The sequence below is a fragment of the Pezoporus occidentalis genome, unplaced genomic scaffold (genome assembly GCF_034315485.1).
Source record: "Pezoporus occidentalis ecotype Australia unplaced genomic scaffold, CSIRO_AGI_Poc_V1 ctg4, whole genome shotgun sequence".
Classification (NCBI taxonomy): Eukaryota; Metazoa; Chordata; class Aves; order Psittaciformes; family Psittacidae; genus Pezoporus; species Pezoporus occidentalis.
Window position 1 is genome coordinate 1,353,530 of NW_026915724.1, and position 18,525 is coordinate 1,372,054.

The 18,525-nt window shown below is 38.6% G+C and overlaps 1 protein-coding gene across 4 annotated transcripts in view; it reads right to left on the reverse strand.

The window, feature by feature from the left end:
* CRISPLD1 (cysteine rich secretory protein LCCL domain containing 1) overlaps positions 1 to 15,552 on the reverse strand; it is a 39,131-nt gene extending 23,579 nt beyond the window's left edge. The window contains exons 1-2 of one of the 4 annotated variants that reach the window (XM_062633163.1): positions 15,291 to 15,546; positions 14,039 to 14,361 (exon numbers count right to left, since the gene is read on the reverse strand). In XM_062633163.1, the coding sequence (XP_062489147.1) occupies positions 14,039 to 14,296 (258 nt within the window). In that variant the 5' untranslated portion in view covers positions 14,297 to 14,361; positions 15,291 to 15,546. Of the gene's footprint in view, positions 1 to 14,038; positions 14,362 to 15,290 lie in introns of those variants that run through there. The other 3 variants (XM_062633162.1, XM_062633164.1, XM_062633165.1) reach the window with 3 other exon arrangements.
* Between the last annotated feature and the right edge of the window lie 2,973 nt (positions 15,553 to 18,525).

Below are 18,525 nucleotides of genomic sequence, written 5' to 3' on the forward strand. Positions count from 1 at the left end.
AAAAGGTTAGTACATCAGCCAAGAGGAGCCAACTCCAGGTTTTTTAAGAATGGGTCTATGTGCATGAGATTATATCAAGTAGGAATCTGCACAAGTAATTAAGCAAAAAAGGTCATAGCTTAAGGCTCACCATTAAGTAATCACCCTATTTCTTTTTATGTTAAGAGTTTTAATTTGTCCAATTAGTGCTTTCTGTGGTTTTTATTTACTACTGTTTATGGTGAAGTGAGCCTCATCATAGTGCACTTTCCTTGTAGCAGATTGATTATTGATTCTGCTCTGGTGTCCATTAAGACAGTGATAACATCATCCTTCCTTGATCACTGTGTCCATCATAATGACAGGTCTAATGACAGGAACTTCACAAAAGACATCAGTTTATGACATAGATGAAAGAAGAACAGGAAAGAATGAAGTAATAGGAATGTTAGAGCTCAACTAATCATAATTTCCGGTAGTTTTCATTGAAAGCAAAAAAATATAATTCTCCAATAGATAAAACCAAATTTTGTTTCAACTGAAATTTTTCAATTTTCCTTTCTCTAATCAAACTTTAAAAGTGTTATAATAGGCTAGACAAATGTTGTTCATTGGCACTAATTTAAAACAGCTTTAGCTAATCTTTGTAACAATGGAGAAAGAAGATGATTTTTAAAACTTGAGTAATTCATATTTCAGTACCTTTGTAAAATGCCTGTGATATTATTTCATGGGAACTGTCTCATATATTAGAATTTAAATTTAGGAATTAAAAGACAGGTTATCTTTTTATAAAAAATACAACATAAAATCTCAAAGCATACATTTCATGCACTCATTTAAGTTTAATCATTCAAAATTTTGATGAGAAATTGTGAATAAAAAGTTTTATGATAAAAATAATCAGAAATCTTACAGTAAATAGTTGCTGTTTTATAAGGATTGAATTAACTCAGTCATACTGCATAACTCAAACACACAGTATCAACAAATAACCTCAACTGCAACATGTTCCGAGACGTGAATCAGATGTCAAAAGCCTTGCATATATGTATTTTGGGTTTGCAGCAAATGATGCGACTTGTCTTGCTTTCCTCCTCAACGCATGTACTACACAACCAAGACAGCTATTCAGGACATTTTCTCTCTGCGCCATAGAGGAAAGGACCCATTCATTTATTCTTCAGCCTTTAACACCTAAACCCCTTATTTTTAGTGCCACACAGAAAAACTACCTGACATGGATGCCATGCACATACACCTAGCACAGTCTGTCATAAGAAAAAACTATTATCCTGCCAGCCAATGCTTAATTTGATCCAGTTTTTTCAGATGAGTTCATGAAACCTACAGTACAACTTACCATTGTTACTTCTTCAAGACTACGTTAGAGTTCAAATGTGCTCAAATAGAGATGAAATATTAGATACAGAATGGAATAGAATAGATTAATGTCTCTCTAGTTACGGCCAGGTCCATAAGTTTTTAAACCTGTTACATGACTTGTAAAAGCCAAGAATGTGTGACTTGTAAGATAAAGTCTGCAGACTGCAGTTGTAAGAAGTTAATTTGTTATACACATACAGTTGCCAGTGAAAGCTGAAATTAGGAAAGATTCAAAGCCTAAGTATGATATAGAAAGGAGATAATGGGATCAACTTTTCACAGAATGAAATTTCACTTTTCAAATTATTTATATATGCAGAAGGTTAGAAAGCACTGAACCAAAGGCTATCTTGATAATTTTAAGATGAGAAAATGTAGTTTATAAGACAGAAAGCTGGATTTGTAATGACAGCCCTGTATTCAACAGTATCATGGAAGAAACTATGGAACTAAAGAGACTGTAGTGCACAAAATGGTGTAGCATATACCATTTTCTTAGTCTTGGATATTGTCATGGTTTAAGCCCAGCCATGCAGCTCATTCACTCACTCCCCCTGCTTCTTCCCCCAGCTCCCAGAGGGATGGGGAGGAGAACTGAAAGAATGTAACTCCCACTGGCTGAGAAAGAACAGTCCAGTAACTAAGGTATAACACAAATTACTACTGCTTACCACCAATAATAATAATGATAAAGGAAATAACAAGGAAAGAGAATACAATATCACCTGCCGACTGATAATACCCTGCCCAACCCAAGCAGTGATCTAGCCCTTCTGGGTAACTCTCATTTTTTCATCCTGGCCATGACATGTTGTGGTATGGAATACCTCTTTGGCTAGTTTGGGTCAGGTGTCCTGCCTCTGCTTCCTCCCGGGTTCCCCTCCTCCCTGGTAGAGCATGAGGCTCAGAAAGTCCTTGGTCAGACACAACATTTGAGCAGTAACTAAAAACATCAGCATTATCAGTGCTGTTCCCAGGCCAAAAGTCAAAAACACAGCAATGCACCAGCTATTAAGAAGGAGAAAAAATGACTTCTACTGCTGAACCCAGGACAGATATGCATTGGTTTGTACCTGTCTTGCCCTCTGGTGTCCAAAGTGCAACATGAAATTCTCAAAAAAGGTGCAGATGTAAACTTGCTCTATATGAGAGGGAGGGAAAGAGAGGTACATAACTAGGTAGCTATGACCACTCTGACATCATGATAATGGATGAGAAAAAAAACCTCTTTTCTCCCCATCTCTGCGATAGCTGTCTACTAGAGGAAGTAGTCTCTTCCCACTGCAAGGTAACATGTTTTGGTCTTTACAGTTAGCGTCATCCTCATATAAAAACCAAGGGTCAAGGCTTAGTGCTGCTCAAGACTTAATTTTATCATCTACTCTGAATAGTCTACCACTCACAAGGCGTCATAGTCTACAGCTCAGATGCTTCTGCTATCCACAACAGCATACCCAAATAGCAAAACTGCTATTTTAAAAGCTATTTCACCTGAGCCACTACACACAGCAGGAGCATTGGCTAAGTTTTCAGTCCCTGCAAACACCTATTTTACTGTAAGAGAAAAATATTTTGTTCTATATACTTCAGCCTTACAGTATCAGAAGTGTGTTCCTGCTTCAGCTTTGGAAAACAACTTGTGTATCATCTGAGTTATTATTTATGCTATTTCTACTGCATTTCTTAGATTTCACACCAATCTACTATCTACTATATAAAACATTCACTTTCATGTAGACAGCAGCCTGAAAACAATGCTAATCTTTTAGACTGGGTTGCAATACCACCATGACTGAACTCAAAGTGAATTAGGGTTTGGTTTGTTGCTTTTTTTTTTTTTTAATTTAGAACAGGAATATGCTTTGGAAATGGAAGTCCTGGTCACTCCCACTTACTGTGTATCACAGAGCACTCCTGGAGTACAAAGTGGATCTCTTCCAGCTAAAATGCAAGGTGTGCTCCAGGAGTGCATCTAACACTTTGCAGTCGTTCATGGGTATCCAGTCCACACAGATTAATCCCAATTCAAAATAAAAACCACTGAAATACAGACAGCATGAATGTCAAGCCCTCAGCACCAGTTCTTTTGCTCTACATACCTGCTCCTGTGGCACCACAACACTCACTAACACAGGTACTGCCTTCATCAGTATCCTATTAAAACCCAGTGCAACATCAAAGACATACCCATATATTAGGCGCTAGCAGCATTACACAAACTTTCCACATGTGCTAGATCAGCTGAAGCTAAAACCCAGAAGGTTTTCCACCACCCAGGTGGCAGATTAAACTGAATGGTAATAACAGTTACCAACTCCAGCTGCCCACTCTTCTTCTACCCCAGAAGGTTACAAGTTTTACAGCAGGAATGTTGCATGCAATAAGGATCTTCTGAATGCTTCTGGTTTACAACGTATCACGTTAAAATAAACCGCATCTAACACCATCTTAGCTTTATGGACTGGACTACAAACTGTGGTATTTAACCTCTGTCAACATGGGGTTCAAGTAGCGCGTAGACTGAAACCAATGTTCTGCTTATGGAGGAGCTGATGTTTCTGTGAGGATACCTCAGATTAAATTACAATTCATCACCAGCCAAACTAATCACTCCACACAGGGATTAACCTCCCCTGAATTTAAACAGCCTTAAAGCAGATACCTACATCTGAGCTAATTATCCAAATTAGCTTTGCAGTTACACAGACAAGTAAGCATCTGTAGAGGGAGGTAATTTTAGCTACCCACCTTTAATTGAGATAAACTGTGTGTTGGAAATTCTCAGTTTTCTCTACTAATTATAAAAAAGACTGGCTCAAATGAAGACATGTACACCACAGACATCAAAAGCTTGTGGTGGTAGATGACTCCCACCATTTCTGTTGTGTGAGTGTTAGATCAAATAAGTACATTCTCATCCAAAGTGTTAAGTGAGCCTACCAATTATACCAACCAGTACTGCAACAGAACTGAAAAGCCCAGTAGTTCAAAAAACGTTTTCCAGTGAAAAAGTAAAATAAAATAAAATAAAATGGGATAACATTTTAGTTGGAGAGGCTTTCATGTATGTAGGAAGGAAGAAAAAAATATATGGAATGGGACTATACAGAAAGAAAAAAAAAAAGCTAAAATTTAAGCTCAGGAAAGATGGAAAAGTAAGTACCATCAGGCACCACTGAAAGTAAACATTTACCATGGCATAGTATAAATACCTCATTGCTGTATATATTCTAAATATAGAGAGTGGTAAAGTAAATACCACAGTACAGTATGGGTATTTATTTACTTTTTAATAGAATCCACTGTATTCTTTAATGACACTGAGAACAAAAAAAAAAAAAAAAGCGAAAGATGGAACATAGAATGAGAAATGCCATGAGCAAAGTAAACCAGAAATACAGTCAAGAACTAGAAATCGGCTGCAGGGCACCAGTGCAAAATGACAGAAAGGTACAACTGAAAATTACTTCAGAAGACTGATGTTGACTGTATCTATCTAGCCTCTTCCTCTAAGCCAGAATCAAATATATGTGTATTATCCATATTTTTAAATCAAAACTAGCAACAGCATTTTCGGAATAATAGTTAATTTTCTTTTGGAATATTCTTATTGTAAGAGTAAAGAGGATTTCCTTGGTATGCCACCCAAACCTCCTGCCCTGCAATGCTAGAATGCTAGCTGATGTTTTATTGCTAAGGAAAAAAGAAATCACTCTCTCTCCTGTTAACAACCTTCATTTATTTCCCAAATTAAACAAATTCAGCTGCTTCATTCCTTCACTTTTACAACTAAAGCACATATGCTGTCTTTATAATTAATTCCTCTCATTCCTTCTAGAATGGCTAGACCATTCTTAAAAAATGACTAAAACTGGATACTGCATTTCAGACAAGGTCTCACCAGCTTCACATGGAGAAGTCTCCTTTCAAAGACTGCTCCCTTATACTAATTTTTAAATTTTAAATCAGTGCGACTCCTGTATCTTCTTACTGCAGTGTTACCTCTACGTTTTATTCCTTATATTTTGCCTGTTTGATTTCTTCCTTATTCCATAACTTGCAGTTAAACTTCATCATGTTGGTTCCAAACCACTACTCCCACTTCTCAAGTTCTAATTTATCGTGTTTTCTGAAACAATCCTAACCTGTGCCCATGTTAATGTCTTCTGCAATTTTCAAGTGTATTCTTTAAGTGTATGCTCACACAAGTCATAACCCAAGTGCTTACCCAAATGGCATGGGCTCCAGAAGCAGCAACACCTTCAATCATCTGCCAGTTTAACAGGGAGCTTGTCAATTTTCACTTGCAAAAATGTCAGGGTGAAGAGTGTCAAAAGCTTTCCAGGGTCAAAAATATGACACCTACTACTCCCCTCTGCTACACTATGCTGGTTAATTAGTGGGTCATATAAAAAAAAAATTAGATTGGCTTGATATGGTTTCTTCTTGATGAACAGACATTGGCAGTTTTCATCAGCTTGGCTTTCAGTTATGGTTAGGTGAGGCATTTTGATCCATACCAAGGCTGCTGAATGAAATCCATAGAAACTAATGAGAATTAGCACATGACTGAGATGCTTACTTTCAGCCATTAGAGTATGAAAAAAATGTGGCCTCTGTACAAGCTCAAGATCCCTTACAGGATACAGCAGAGTGACCACAAAAGCTCAGGAGTACTGAAACACGAGACAATTCTCCTTGAATATACAAAAACAACCACACTGACTAGTACTGATACATCCTTTAAGCAAAAAGAAAGAGAATAGCTGAAATTGTTAAACTTTATACTACCAAGAAAGTTAGGCACCTATTTTTCATTGGAGAACTACTACCTGTCTAGAAATAAAACAGTAAGGACTTTACATGCTACCATGCAGCGGACTAGAGTTTATAGAGCTTTAACTGGGCAGAGATCCCTGAACAGACCTTGAGGTTTCAGCCACTCTTCTGGACAAAAGTAAGAAGCAGGAAAACTGTGGCTTTTGCCTGGAAACATGAAAGTGGTATACGGCCAAAAATATTGTTCCCCAACACTGAATACATTGCATCAATATTTAGAAGTATCTCCCTATTAGAGTTTCATGTGTTTGAGCTTTTTGTGTTCAAAAGTAAAACCAGGAATAGGAACCAGCAGACATGACTAATCACATTTAATTCTGTGTGTACCCAAAGCATGTTAAAAAAACCTTGCTGGAATATTCAGCTTTCCAAGGTGTTCTGAAACAGTGCATTTATTTTGCTACTTTTTAAAAGTACTGCATAAAGACTTTCTATTAGAACATGACTAAATATCTATTCACTTCTAAATTCTGACACAAATGGAAAAGAAGCAAGAGTGTAAACACTGATCTTGATTTCTGAGTTTTGTTGATTGTCGAATTATGAATTACACACATTCATTACAAATAGTAATCATAAATATTTATAGCTAATCACAAATTGACCAGAGCATGGGTCCTTACCTCAAATCCTAGTAGTGACTGCTACGATAAACCAGCTATAATTGATTGCTTTCATACAGCAGTTTTAGAGATGCTACAGAATTTCCTGGACTTTGAACAGGAATTAGCCACAGTATCTCAAACATGTGTCACAGTGAACCCTTTGAGAAGATGACCACTGTAATCTGACATAAGTGAATTGAACTTACTGCCATAAAGCACCCGTTGATCATGTGACTTGTTACTACTGTTAGAAATATGTTTAAATAAAACCTAAAAAAAAAAAAAAAAAAAAAAGAAAAAAGACTTAATAAATGTATTAAAGGAGTTCTTGATCATTTGGAGATCCAACAGGTAATTGAGGGCAAATATACCGTGGTATCTATCAGGCAGCCAAAATTCTGGATTTGATGAGTGAAATAGCCTCAATAGAAACTGTTATTTTCCTTCATTATAAAATAAAAAAACATCCTCTGTATGGACAGAAGACAGTCTTCTTAATAAATCACACTTTTCTAACTATGGCAGTCATTGTACTTAAGCCAAATCTAAAGTTGAGGATAAATTCATATCTACCATTTCAATGAAATTGTTAAAAAAATAAGTATTTCATATCTGTTAAAAAAAAATCTTAAGTTAAAGAAGATTCCCAGGCAGGTATCATCATAAAGACTAAGGCTACATGGAGATACTTTTATAAATCTTATTGATTCTGTGTTCAGACTGTATTTTGTATTTAAGCTCTTATACTACTACTACTGATTAACTTTTAATAATATTTTTGATATGGAGGATGAAGAATGCCTCTGACAGCAAAAATACACAATGAATAGTTTCTGTCCTATGTTGTTAATTATTTTGGGAAGGCTCCCTTAAACTTTGAGACAGTGAGCCTTTCTGCTACTTTCCACTTTCAGTTTCTTTGCTTGGAGTTGCTTAGTTGTTGTTGGCATTACATCAGTAAAAGTCATACCACGGACTTATCCACTTGCTTTCTTGGACACTTCACATTGCACAATCCTTTGCTAAAACTGCCAGACAGAATAAGAGCATAAGTCAACGTCAATGTATTCTTTGATGCAGTGTCAACAGCCTTTGAGCACAGGCAGAGGAGCTGAAGCACTTCCACCAACCTTTGAAGTGGAGCAGAAAAGTGGAAAACCAGAGGGAAAGCAGGCAGGTTCACTCTAAAAGAGGTGCCCTGTTCCTGGCACCCAAAGTGCTCTCCAGACACTTGAGGGATTCCACAAACCAAAGTCCTCCACTCGAAAGGAACATGAATTGTTTTTTACCAAGTGTCCCTCAAGAGTTTTGGCAAAATGGACAAGATACGCTAAACAGAGACATGAACAAGTTTTGTCAGAAAGGTCTAGGAAATTTAACAAGGCACTTCTATTCAGCACATAAAAGTTCACCAAAATGTGTAAGTGCACTACACTAAAATGTGTAAAGTACACTACAAGGCTTTCCTTCATTTTTCCTAATGCTATTTCAGTTCTCCTAAGTATACTACAGACAAAAAAAATCTCAGCTGGAAGCTGAGAGATAGAGAGAGAAACTTCTACCTTCAGACTTATGCAGATCATAGGATCTAAAAGCATCACAAAACAGCCAATAATTTATTTCTATCCCTGTTCAGTCACTATGGTGACATGAAAGTTCCATTATTATTCATGGAACAGCTCCACCTGCTATTGAGTTCATATGATCAAAAGTCCAATGGGTTGTATTTAAATACAGAAGGAATATGCCTGAGGAAAAAATAGAAAAATCTGAATGAGAAGTATTTACAGTCACTACTAATATTCTTCTGAAGTTTTCATGAAGTTACTGAAATGGAAAGGCAAACCTTTAAGCCTCTTAAAATATAAGGCCCCTCAGAAGTCATGAGTCAGTCATGATTTTGAAAGGAGTATCATGGTATCAGCACTTTCATCAGATCATTATCAATTTTTAAAATTAAGACCTTCAGAGGTATTATAACAACACAAAGTAAGAATATTTTTTTCTTCTGTAAACAAAATATGGATTCAGTACTGATTCAGATACACATCTATAACTGCCCTTAAGAACCATGCAGCTATAGCAAATAAATTACTGCATTCTGAACTTTTCGTAAAGTACCTCTAGAAGACTGTATTTTCTTCACAAGGTTTGCAAAATAAAACTTTATAGAAGCAAAGCACAAGCTTTTCAATGACATCCCTAGCATTTATCAGCAGGATTAGAAAAAAGACAACTATAAATAAGCAAAGACTTCCTTGCTCTAGAGGACACCAATGTTCTCTAATTACAGTAATTACAAAATGCAGTGTGGGGCTAATTGCTGAGAAATACCAGGTTGAAATGCATTGCTATCTATCAAAATAGGAACCTAAACACTTTTCAGTACAACAGAGGCACATGCATGGAATATAGGTCTTACATGAGCTATTTGACTTACTCATTTGTTTGGGAAAATATGCATGAAGTCATGGAATCAGTACTAAAAGAATGATTTAAAATAGAATGCATGACGTACTGTGTCCAGTTCTGGGCTCCTCTGTACAAGAAAGACAAGGAGCTACTGGAAAGGGTCCAGTGGAGGGCCACAAGGATCATCACAGGTTTGGAGCATCTCTCTTATGAGGAGAGACCTCAATAAACATCAACAGTATGTATCTGCCATTCATTTTCATGTTCATCATCACCTTAAAAATGATATCTTTTTTCCCCTGTTTAAGTCATAATGTTGACACTTCAAGAATTCTCTCAGCATTGAAATAAAATGTTTAGGAAAGAATGATCTAACATGCAGTCAGAAGGTCACATAAAGCCACTGCAGAGAAGTTAATTGAATTAGTTGGACTACAGTTCCCTACAGAGGAGCTTACACAGGTTCTCTTGCCAGAATCCTTCTATACGGAGAAAGAGACAGAAGGGGAGTTGGAGGATCCATATCAGACTTAAAACACATTAGATGGAACTGAATACATTAACAGCATCAAACTGCAGGACCAGACAATATCCTTCAAGAATCTGGAAGAATTTGATCACGGAACTTCAGAATTACTGTGGTACACAATCTCTCCTAATATGGCCTCATTACCACAGTAACAGAAAACAGAGTGTGGGTAGTAATATTTTAAAAAGTGTCCAGTAGATCCTGAGAAACTGCAGACTAAAGGCTGACTTCCATGGGATGATTCCATACAGAACATTAAAAAACATTCTAAATACACAGATAATATGAAATCCTCCCTGAATGTATTAAATTTTGAAGGTGTCAACATGTGGAAGAGGATTAAGCGCAGTTAAGCTTCCTACAAAGTTCCTAAGTTATTTAAAAATTAATCATAGAATCATAGAATAGTTAGGGTTGGAAAGGACCTTAAGATCATCTAGTTCCAACCCCCCTGCCATGGGCAGGGACACCTCACACTAAACCATATCACCCAAGGCCTCATCCAACCTGGTCTTGAAATTAATAAATTCATTAATTAATTATTCATTAATTCATTAATCATTAATAAATGACTAAAATTAAGATATCATGAGTTTAAGAAAAAAAGTGATAAAAGCCAGAAAACAGAGATAAGAATATGAAATAACTTCAAATTCCCTGCAAGATGTGTCCATGGTCCTCTGCTGTATACCTTCTTCACAACAGCCCAAGAAAAGGGAATGCACGATGGTATTCACTACTTAACGGTAGTTAAAAACAAGATAGGAAAATAAAAGACAGAGTTAGGAGCCTCACTAATAATAAGTGACTGGAAAACAAAATGACAGCATTCGGTGTGAATACATGCAAAATAATGAGAACACTGCTGGAGATTACAGACAACTTTCATACACTGTAGTGTAGTAAATGACCTCTTAGCACACTAAAAAGATCTTGGAGTAATTGTGAATATCTATATGAAAATGTCAGCTTTAGTTCAGGCACAGTGAAAAAAGTAAAAGAATTTTAGAAATGATTAGGAAGCAAAAAACTGTATCTGTGGTATGCCATAAGTATCAAGAGTTTGTTTTTCTCCCTTTGAATTAAAATGAAAACAGTACAACCATACCAGATAGAACATTTTTCACGCAAGAGGAGTAGGACTCTCCAGCTGAAAAGATGCCACCATTGAGGAAATTATTATTTCTTAAAAAAAAAAGTACTTTTTCCCACAATCCATAATTAAATGTCCCTGCCCATGGCAGGGGGCTGGAACTAGGTGATCTTAAGGTCCTTTCCAACCCTAATTATTCTATGATTTGAAATATACAGTGCTCTGCAACTTGATGCCATGGATTCAAACGATACAAATGGACTCAAAAGCATTCAGATTCATAAAAGAAAATTCCACCCAAGACTATTGGCCACAAAAAGTATAAGAGCAGATTTTGGAAGTCCCTAAGCTGCTGTTTGCTGGAAGCTGGGGGGGGTTCACTGCAGAAATTTCTCTTTTCACACGCTTTTATCTTATCCTTTTACCCGACGAATCTATTACTGCTCACTGCTAGAGTCACAGTACTTGGGAAGATGAACTTGTCATGTGGTAAATTCAGCCAGACAACCATGAGAACATTCTGCTCCTTAGACATATCTACTATGTGTAGATACAAACTGGAAAAGAATCACAAAACTAACCCAGAGGTCACAGACCCTTGGAAAGACAGATCTAAGAGTGCTTATCACTTCACCTGGAAAAGTAGAACTTGTTTATCCTATTATTGATATGAATCTAGAAAAACAAATTCACTATAAAGTGTCAAAACAGGCATTTGCTTTAATTATGGACAGAAAACTAGCAGTAATACTTATACAGCTATATCTCTCAAAAGTTATGAAATGACAGAATAGAGTTTGCCTCAAGTAATTTAATTATGCAATAAATATAATGTGCAATATGAATAATGCACTATGATTATGATGCTAGTTTTTCCAAAGGAATCACTTTACACAAAACAAACCATGCTTCCTTAATGAGCTATCATTTATTTTTCCTTCTTTGCTGTTCAATCTGTGGCTCCACACCACATTTACCACTCTGTACTCAAATTTCACTCTTATTAAACAATACATGCAAACAATCAGAAATCCCATAATTTCCTCCTTCTTTTAACCAGTGGAGGGTTTCCACTGTCTCCCAAATTATCCTCTCAGTTCCCAATATTGACTCCTGCCAGCTTCCTCCACATACAATCTCCCTTATCACTCACTCACAGGTTGTCTTTTTGTATAGCCTCTTTGTGAACTTGTGTGCTGTTAACCTCCCTCCGTAAACTCTTGCTTCCAAATTTTCTTTGACCAGGAAGTCACAGCTCTTCCCCCTAACCACATCTATTCATCAAATGCTCTTTCTCTCCATACCACTGATTTCTCAACATCTTCTTGACCAGACTCTCAGCCCCCCTGCATGCCCTTCTCATGGGGCTCTGTCTCTGAACGCATATCCATTCCTTTGGCCAGATTCTTTACACAGACCCTTCCCATTCACAAATCCTAAACTTTTGCCCACCCCAATCCCTGATTCCCTTGGATATTATCCCAAAATTGAATCCAAGGTTCTTGAAAGCTGCTGTCCTGTTCTGAGTAACAGGACATAAGTATATCTCCTTAATACTAAAATTGTGTAATCTCTTTTCCATGCTACTTGTACTCTGGGTCAGGGGTCACAGTGGAGCACAGAAATAAAAAGACAACAACAACAACACAAAAAAATTGTTCCAGATGTAGACCTAACACAAGCTCTAGGCCAAAGTGTGCGCAGTGCAGGAGGAATCTGTGAAGGATACAGATGTCAAAAGTGTAACTCCAACCAGCATATCCAAGTTCTTTTCAAACTATGTAACACAGGTAAATGTAAAATATCATTAGGAATGGAAAAAAGCACTTAAATAAAAATCAAAGCTACTCTTTTGCAGAATCTTGGGAAAAAGTGTTACGCTATTTTAACATAGGAAAACAATGCAGTTTTCCCTGTTCTTATTTTATAAAAATTCTGGACAGGTTTTTCTTAAGTTTTCCAGAAATAAATCAACTTAGGTTATTGGAAACAAGAAGCTAACTTATATTATAAAAAGGTCTTATAAAGTCGTAACAGAAACATACTAGTTCAAAGATGTGCAGACTATTTTAAATGAAGGAGTTAAAGAAAGGAGTTTCAGATATTATCATCCCCTTATTTGGAGATGAAACATAGTAACTAATTCTCTGATGGCTCTTAGTCTAATATAGTAACACTCATACAGGTAAACTTAAGTTAAACTGCCTTTATTAATGGTTTAAGTAAGCACAGTTTCTCCAGGGCACATATATGTTCAATCAGATCTCCAAGCTGATAGACACCACTCCAAGCTGCAAAAGACATCTACATCTTGAAATGTGTTAGTATGACCTTCTGTCATAACCTGACAATATTTGTAAATAAATATGTGTAATATTTGGTATAAACAACCCAACCCTTAGTAATGTTATTTCTCTGGTGCCTGGACTGATACACAAATAATACACAGTGTGGACACAGGAAAGAGATTTGTGCTTTTCTGCAGAAAAAAGAACGGAAGAAAAGTTGTCCATTCTTGTCAGACCTCTGGACTTCTTCAAAGCTCTAATGACCTGATTTGATTTAATTAGCAAGGACAGACAGAGTTAGCCTTGAACTATGGCATAAAATCAAAGTTCAAAACCATGGGAGATTTAAATCTACTAATAATAAATCAAATATAGATGCTTCTTAAGGGAAAAACACAAATATAAATTATGCATTACATTATTAATCTGTCTAACATGGGAACATACAGGACTCCAATCCAGTAACAGATGCCAAGTTAAATAGAAGACTTTCTTCCTCAGAAATTCCATCTAACCTAGAAGCATGGAAGAGTATTCAAGTTATTTTGAAAGTTCAGAGTTCAGTAACTCTTCTTAGATGGTAACTTCTTAGGTCACAATCAACTACTTTGAGCAATGTAATTTTGGAAATTGAACCCTACCACTGAAGAATTGCCACTTAAATTCAGGAGAGCTATGAAGGATTAAAACCATTAGTATCGGTAGAACATGATGTCTGATCCACAAGCAGATACTTTTATCTCACAGTTCACCTCTGTACAAAAGGAAAAAAAAAAAGACAAACAAGAAACAAGTGCTTTAAACTGGAAAACAAGCAAGCCAAGACTGAAAGTATATTGTGTTACAAAGTGACAGCAACCATTCCAAGCACATTTCTTTCTGCACGTCACTATCAGTTTTTCCTTACCATATATTCCATATTGGAAGCTGGTGGATACACCTGACCCCGTAATTTATTATGAAGATCCAAGATACTTTGCATATCACTGTCTGTGATAGCCCTTTTCCCTCTCTGCTTGGCGATCCACCACTCACCATCTTCATCCATGTACTTTTCCAAAAGCTCCTGTAAGAGCGTTGCATTGGGAAGAACCATTGCAGAAACTGCTTGAGCTATGAATAGCAAGGTGGTTATTCTGAGCCATTCCTGTACTACATACTTCATGATGAATGATCTCAAAATGCTCAGGAGTTAGGTCCAAGACAAAGTCTTTCTTCCAGGTCTGTTGGCTGTAAATGCATAAGAGAGAGTAATGTAATTTGGAGGCTGAATTGCTGGTCTGTATGAACTTACTAAGCAACAACAACTGTAGTTTGTACAGTTTGCCACTGTTGTTTCAGGGGGAGAAACCAGGATGCTACTCTGTTTTTACTCTAGTAAGTATACACTGTTGATTTGGGAAGATGGTTTATCTTCAACCTTATGAACTTCAGTCTGTTCAAGCTGTTTTATATGGTACACTGGCATGCACATTTAATTGCCTTCATGCGGGAAAGCATGCTTTTCATAGCTACTTAAAAGGAGCCAAACATAAATGAAGATTAGACTGTAGAAAGGGTCTTCCAGTACTGGAATAAGAACAAAGTAACTTAAAAGGCTTGCATCCACTGCCAAAATAATGACTGAAAAACACAATTAAGTTGATACGAAATATCCCCTCTTGGTGCATTTCAAAATACGACTTTGATTAAACTTTTGTTTTTTTCTTTTAATGATTTCCAACTCGAGAAAGCAAATGAGGGTTGATGAGGTTAGTCTATTCACCAAACAAAGGACAGCAGAGATAACTCTGGAAAAGTAGTACCACTTCCAAGAACAGCATATACTGACACTGCCTACTGCATGACTGAGTGCTCTAGGTGGGAATGCCATGGTCACTCCTACGCCATGGGTGCCTGGGTGAAAACGCGCGGATCCGGCCGCACCGACCGCGCCGGACCCAGCCGCTGCGAGGGAAACAAAAAGCGGCGAAGGGGGCAGAGCCGGGCTCTCTCCGGTGCACCGCCCAGGCCCCGTTCGCCGAGGGGCTGCCGGCCCCGACGACGTTCTTCCTGTCCGAGTCACCCTGCATGCGCCGGGGTTTGTATCCCGCCGCATCCCCCGCCGCAGGGAGGATGCTGCGGGGAGCCGCCGGGCGCCCACCCTACAACGCCCTTACCCTTCCGCCGCCGGCTGCCTCCTCCCTCTGCAGCCAACTTCGCTCCGCCGACCACCTCCTCGTCAGGCCCGCACAGGGGCCGGGGCCGGGGGGCGCAGACACGGCTTCTCCCAGCTCACTGCAGCGGGCAGCCGCGGTGCGGACACGTCCAGCAGTGGAGTGCGGCGAAGGACTGCCGCTGAGCGAGCCGCCGCCTCCCCCGCCGGCCTCCGGGTCGCTGCCGCCCCGAGGACCTCCGCGCTTCTCCTCCTGGCTCCCTCCCCGCCGGGCTTTTATCGCGGGCGGCGGTGACGTGCGGCGGACAACCCTCCCCGGCACCCCGCGGGGCGGAATGCGCCAAACTCCGGGCACCGCGCCGAAAACGGCCCCGCATCAGCGCCCGCACCCTCGACCGCTGCCCGTCCTCCCCCGTGCGGCGGAGCTCCCAGGAGCCCCCCCCCGGGCGGTGTCTCGAGTGTGGCTGGCAGGAAGGGTCGTCTGGGTCCTCTGCATCCTGCCAGAAGCTGGCCTTGGTCCCGCAAAAGCTGTCGAGCATAAAAGGCAGAGACGAGCCCCGGCCCCAGCCGCCTCCATCCCCTGGTATCTGAGGAGAGGATGCTAAAGCAGCACCCTCTTGCTGAGATGCAGCAAGGAGAAAAAGCTGGGTGCTCATACACGAGCTCTGCAAAAGTCTGGAACATGTCAGTAGGGCTGGAGGTACCAGGACAGGAATTTTACTGTAGATCAGACCATCAGCATGAGTTTTCTCTTTAAGAAGTAGAATTCAAAACTTTGTAACCACTCACTTCTGCTTCCCACAAGACTAGGTATTAGAGATGTACTTTTTCATTGTATTTCATCACAGTCTTCTAGCCTGAATTTTGTATGTAAAAGGACTGGGACAATGTTTCATTTATTTAGTATAATTTGGTACATGGAGCTAACAGCAGGGTTGATCAGATTCCAGTCTTCACAGGATTGCTGTACCAGCTTGCAAAGGTTTTCTGTATTTTACTTTTCAGAAAATGAGAGGCTGAGGTTAAAATTCATCAGAATCCAGCTGGCTTCATAACAGCTCTGTAAATGTTTCCAAATTTCATGGGCCCAAGAGAAACAATGCCATGCAAGTAACACACTGCTTCTTATTGTACTCTCTCCGTTCTAGTTATAATTTCTCTAAAGACTTTGAAACTAACCTGTCTTGCAGGATGCTATAGGTATTCTGTTATGCACTGTGATATGCAAAAAATTGTTATGCCCTATATTGGTTGATCTTTAAGACTTTTTCTTTGTAATGTTGGGAAATGGACTTATGCACCCGGGTATCAGGCACTACTACACTTTCATCCCAGCAAAACTGTGTGAGGTAAAATGCCACTGTGCAGCTGCATACACAGACTAGATGCAAGTTTTGTCAGGATTTATGCACCAGGATGCCTTAGCATCTGTCATTTTTGGTGTACAAGAGTGAACCTTGCTTATAGTCTGGCCATCTAAGAGTTTGAAGAAAGGGAAAGGAAACAAAAAACTAGAAGAACTTGCTGGAGACTACATTTCAGATCTGGATTTTTATAATATTCACATCCCATTTGTTTTGCTATGTGGACTTTCATCCTCTGTAGACCTCTAAACTCTAAACCACTAATGTACAGCTTCACCATCATCACCTAGTAAAGAATGTGTGTCATACCAAGCCATTTATTCTGTGTACAGGCACAAGTGCTATTTCATTATAAAGCTGCAGAAAAGGTTTACTGTTATAGCTATTAATGGTTGTACGCAAAACCTGAAGATTTTTAAAGGAGTGAAGATACATAATGGAGTTCCTATCAATCACTGGAAAGCACAGAAGCTGCCCCTTTCACTCAGCACTGGACATCTGCTGGGTTTCAAACATAGTATAGATCAAACATCTTTCATTCTGAGTATTCATCATACTTCTTAGAAAGCACTTGATCATATTTGGTCTTTGAAGACCTTATTATATTGTAATACAAGTTTTAGATAAAATAAATGCTACCATAAAAAGAGCTAGGCCTCTTTGAAATTGATCTTTACCTCTTTCTTTTTGGGTTAGCAGGTAATTTATCAACAAGTGAATAAACCCTTTACACTCTGTGAACTGTGCTCTTCTTTATTTGATATATGGCTGTAAAATTTGTGACCAGATAAAAGTGTTGTGATTTCCAAGTTATATTTTGACCTAATTTTGTGTATATAATTAAATGTAACTGCCTGGATCTGTTGACTTTATCAGCTTGGGGGGAGACCCTTTTCGCCTGTTTTGTTATTCTGAATTCTATGAATTCTGAATTCCTCTGACACCAAAGATATAACTGCTATCCATATTCTAAAATTGTTGCAATAAAGAGTTAAGCACCATTACATCTCCTGAAACTAAAACTATCTTTTCCCAAAGGCACCTGCAGTCAGACAGATTCAGTAACTGGTTTCTGAACAGCTGTAGCAGCAACAACAATTGTGACAAGCAAAAAACGCAAACAAAAACCCCCAAAACACTTGAAAGAAATTAGAAATGGGTCACCAGGTATATGCTGTACAAACACTGAGAATATGGCACCAAGAAAAGCCTAGGAAAGAAGATTTTTAGGGAAAGAGTATCTTCTGCTGTTTGGGTCTTCCAGGGGTTGAGGAGGCAGAATTCCATCAGTCATTGTAAATGACCAAAGACCTGAATGAAAGATACTTTACTCCATCATCATTTTGTGTTCCTAATAGAAATAATGCACAGGGCCCCCATGTGTGGATAATTGGGTTGAGAAAGAGTGACACGACCAAGTGAGGAAGAGAGAAAGACTCTAAAACATATACACATATTTAGCAAACCTGCTAAATTATAAGAGCTGAGCTTTTAATTGAAAACAGAAGGAGGAAGAAAAATCGAGGCCACCTTTCTGTTGATTTTAAACATCTTCAGTTAATATACCTTCTGCTTTGCTGCTTGACATTACAGTATCACAGCACTGCATTGACCTAAAGGAGCTATTAAAGTCTGATCCATTACAGGACTTTGGTGCCACTTTCCACTTTTTTTTTTCCTTCCAAAAATTAGGCCCACAAAATCAGTGTTTAGTTGTTGCCTGGTCCTGGAGGCAACTAATAACCATGGGAACAGTTTTTGCCAGGAAAACCCTCTGTACACCTGAAGTTCAGTCCCTGGATTTTGTATGGTATTGTGTGTATCACAAACCTGTCAGGCATGTAAGTAAGCTCCAGTGACCTTCAAATTAGGCAC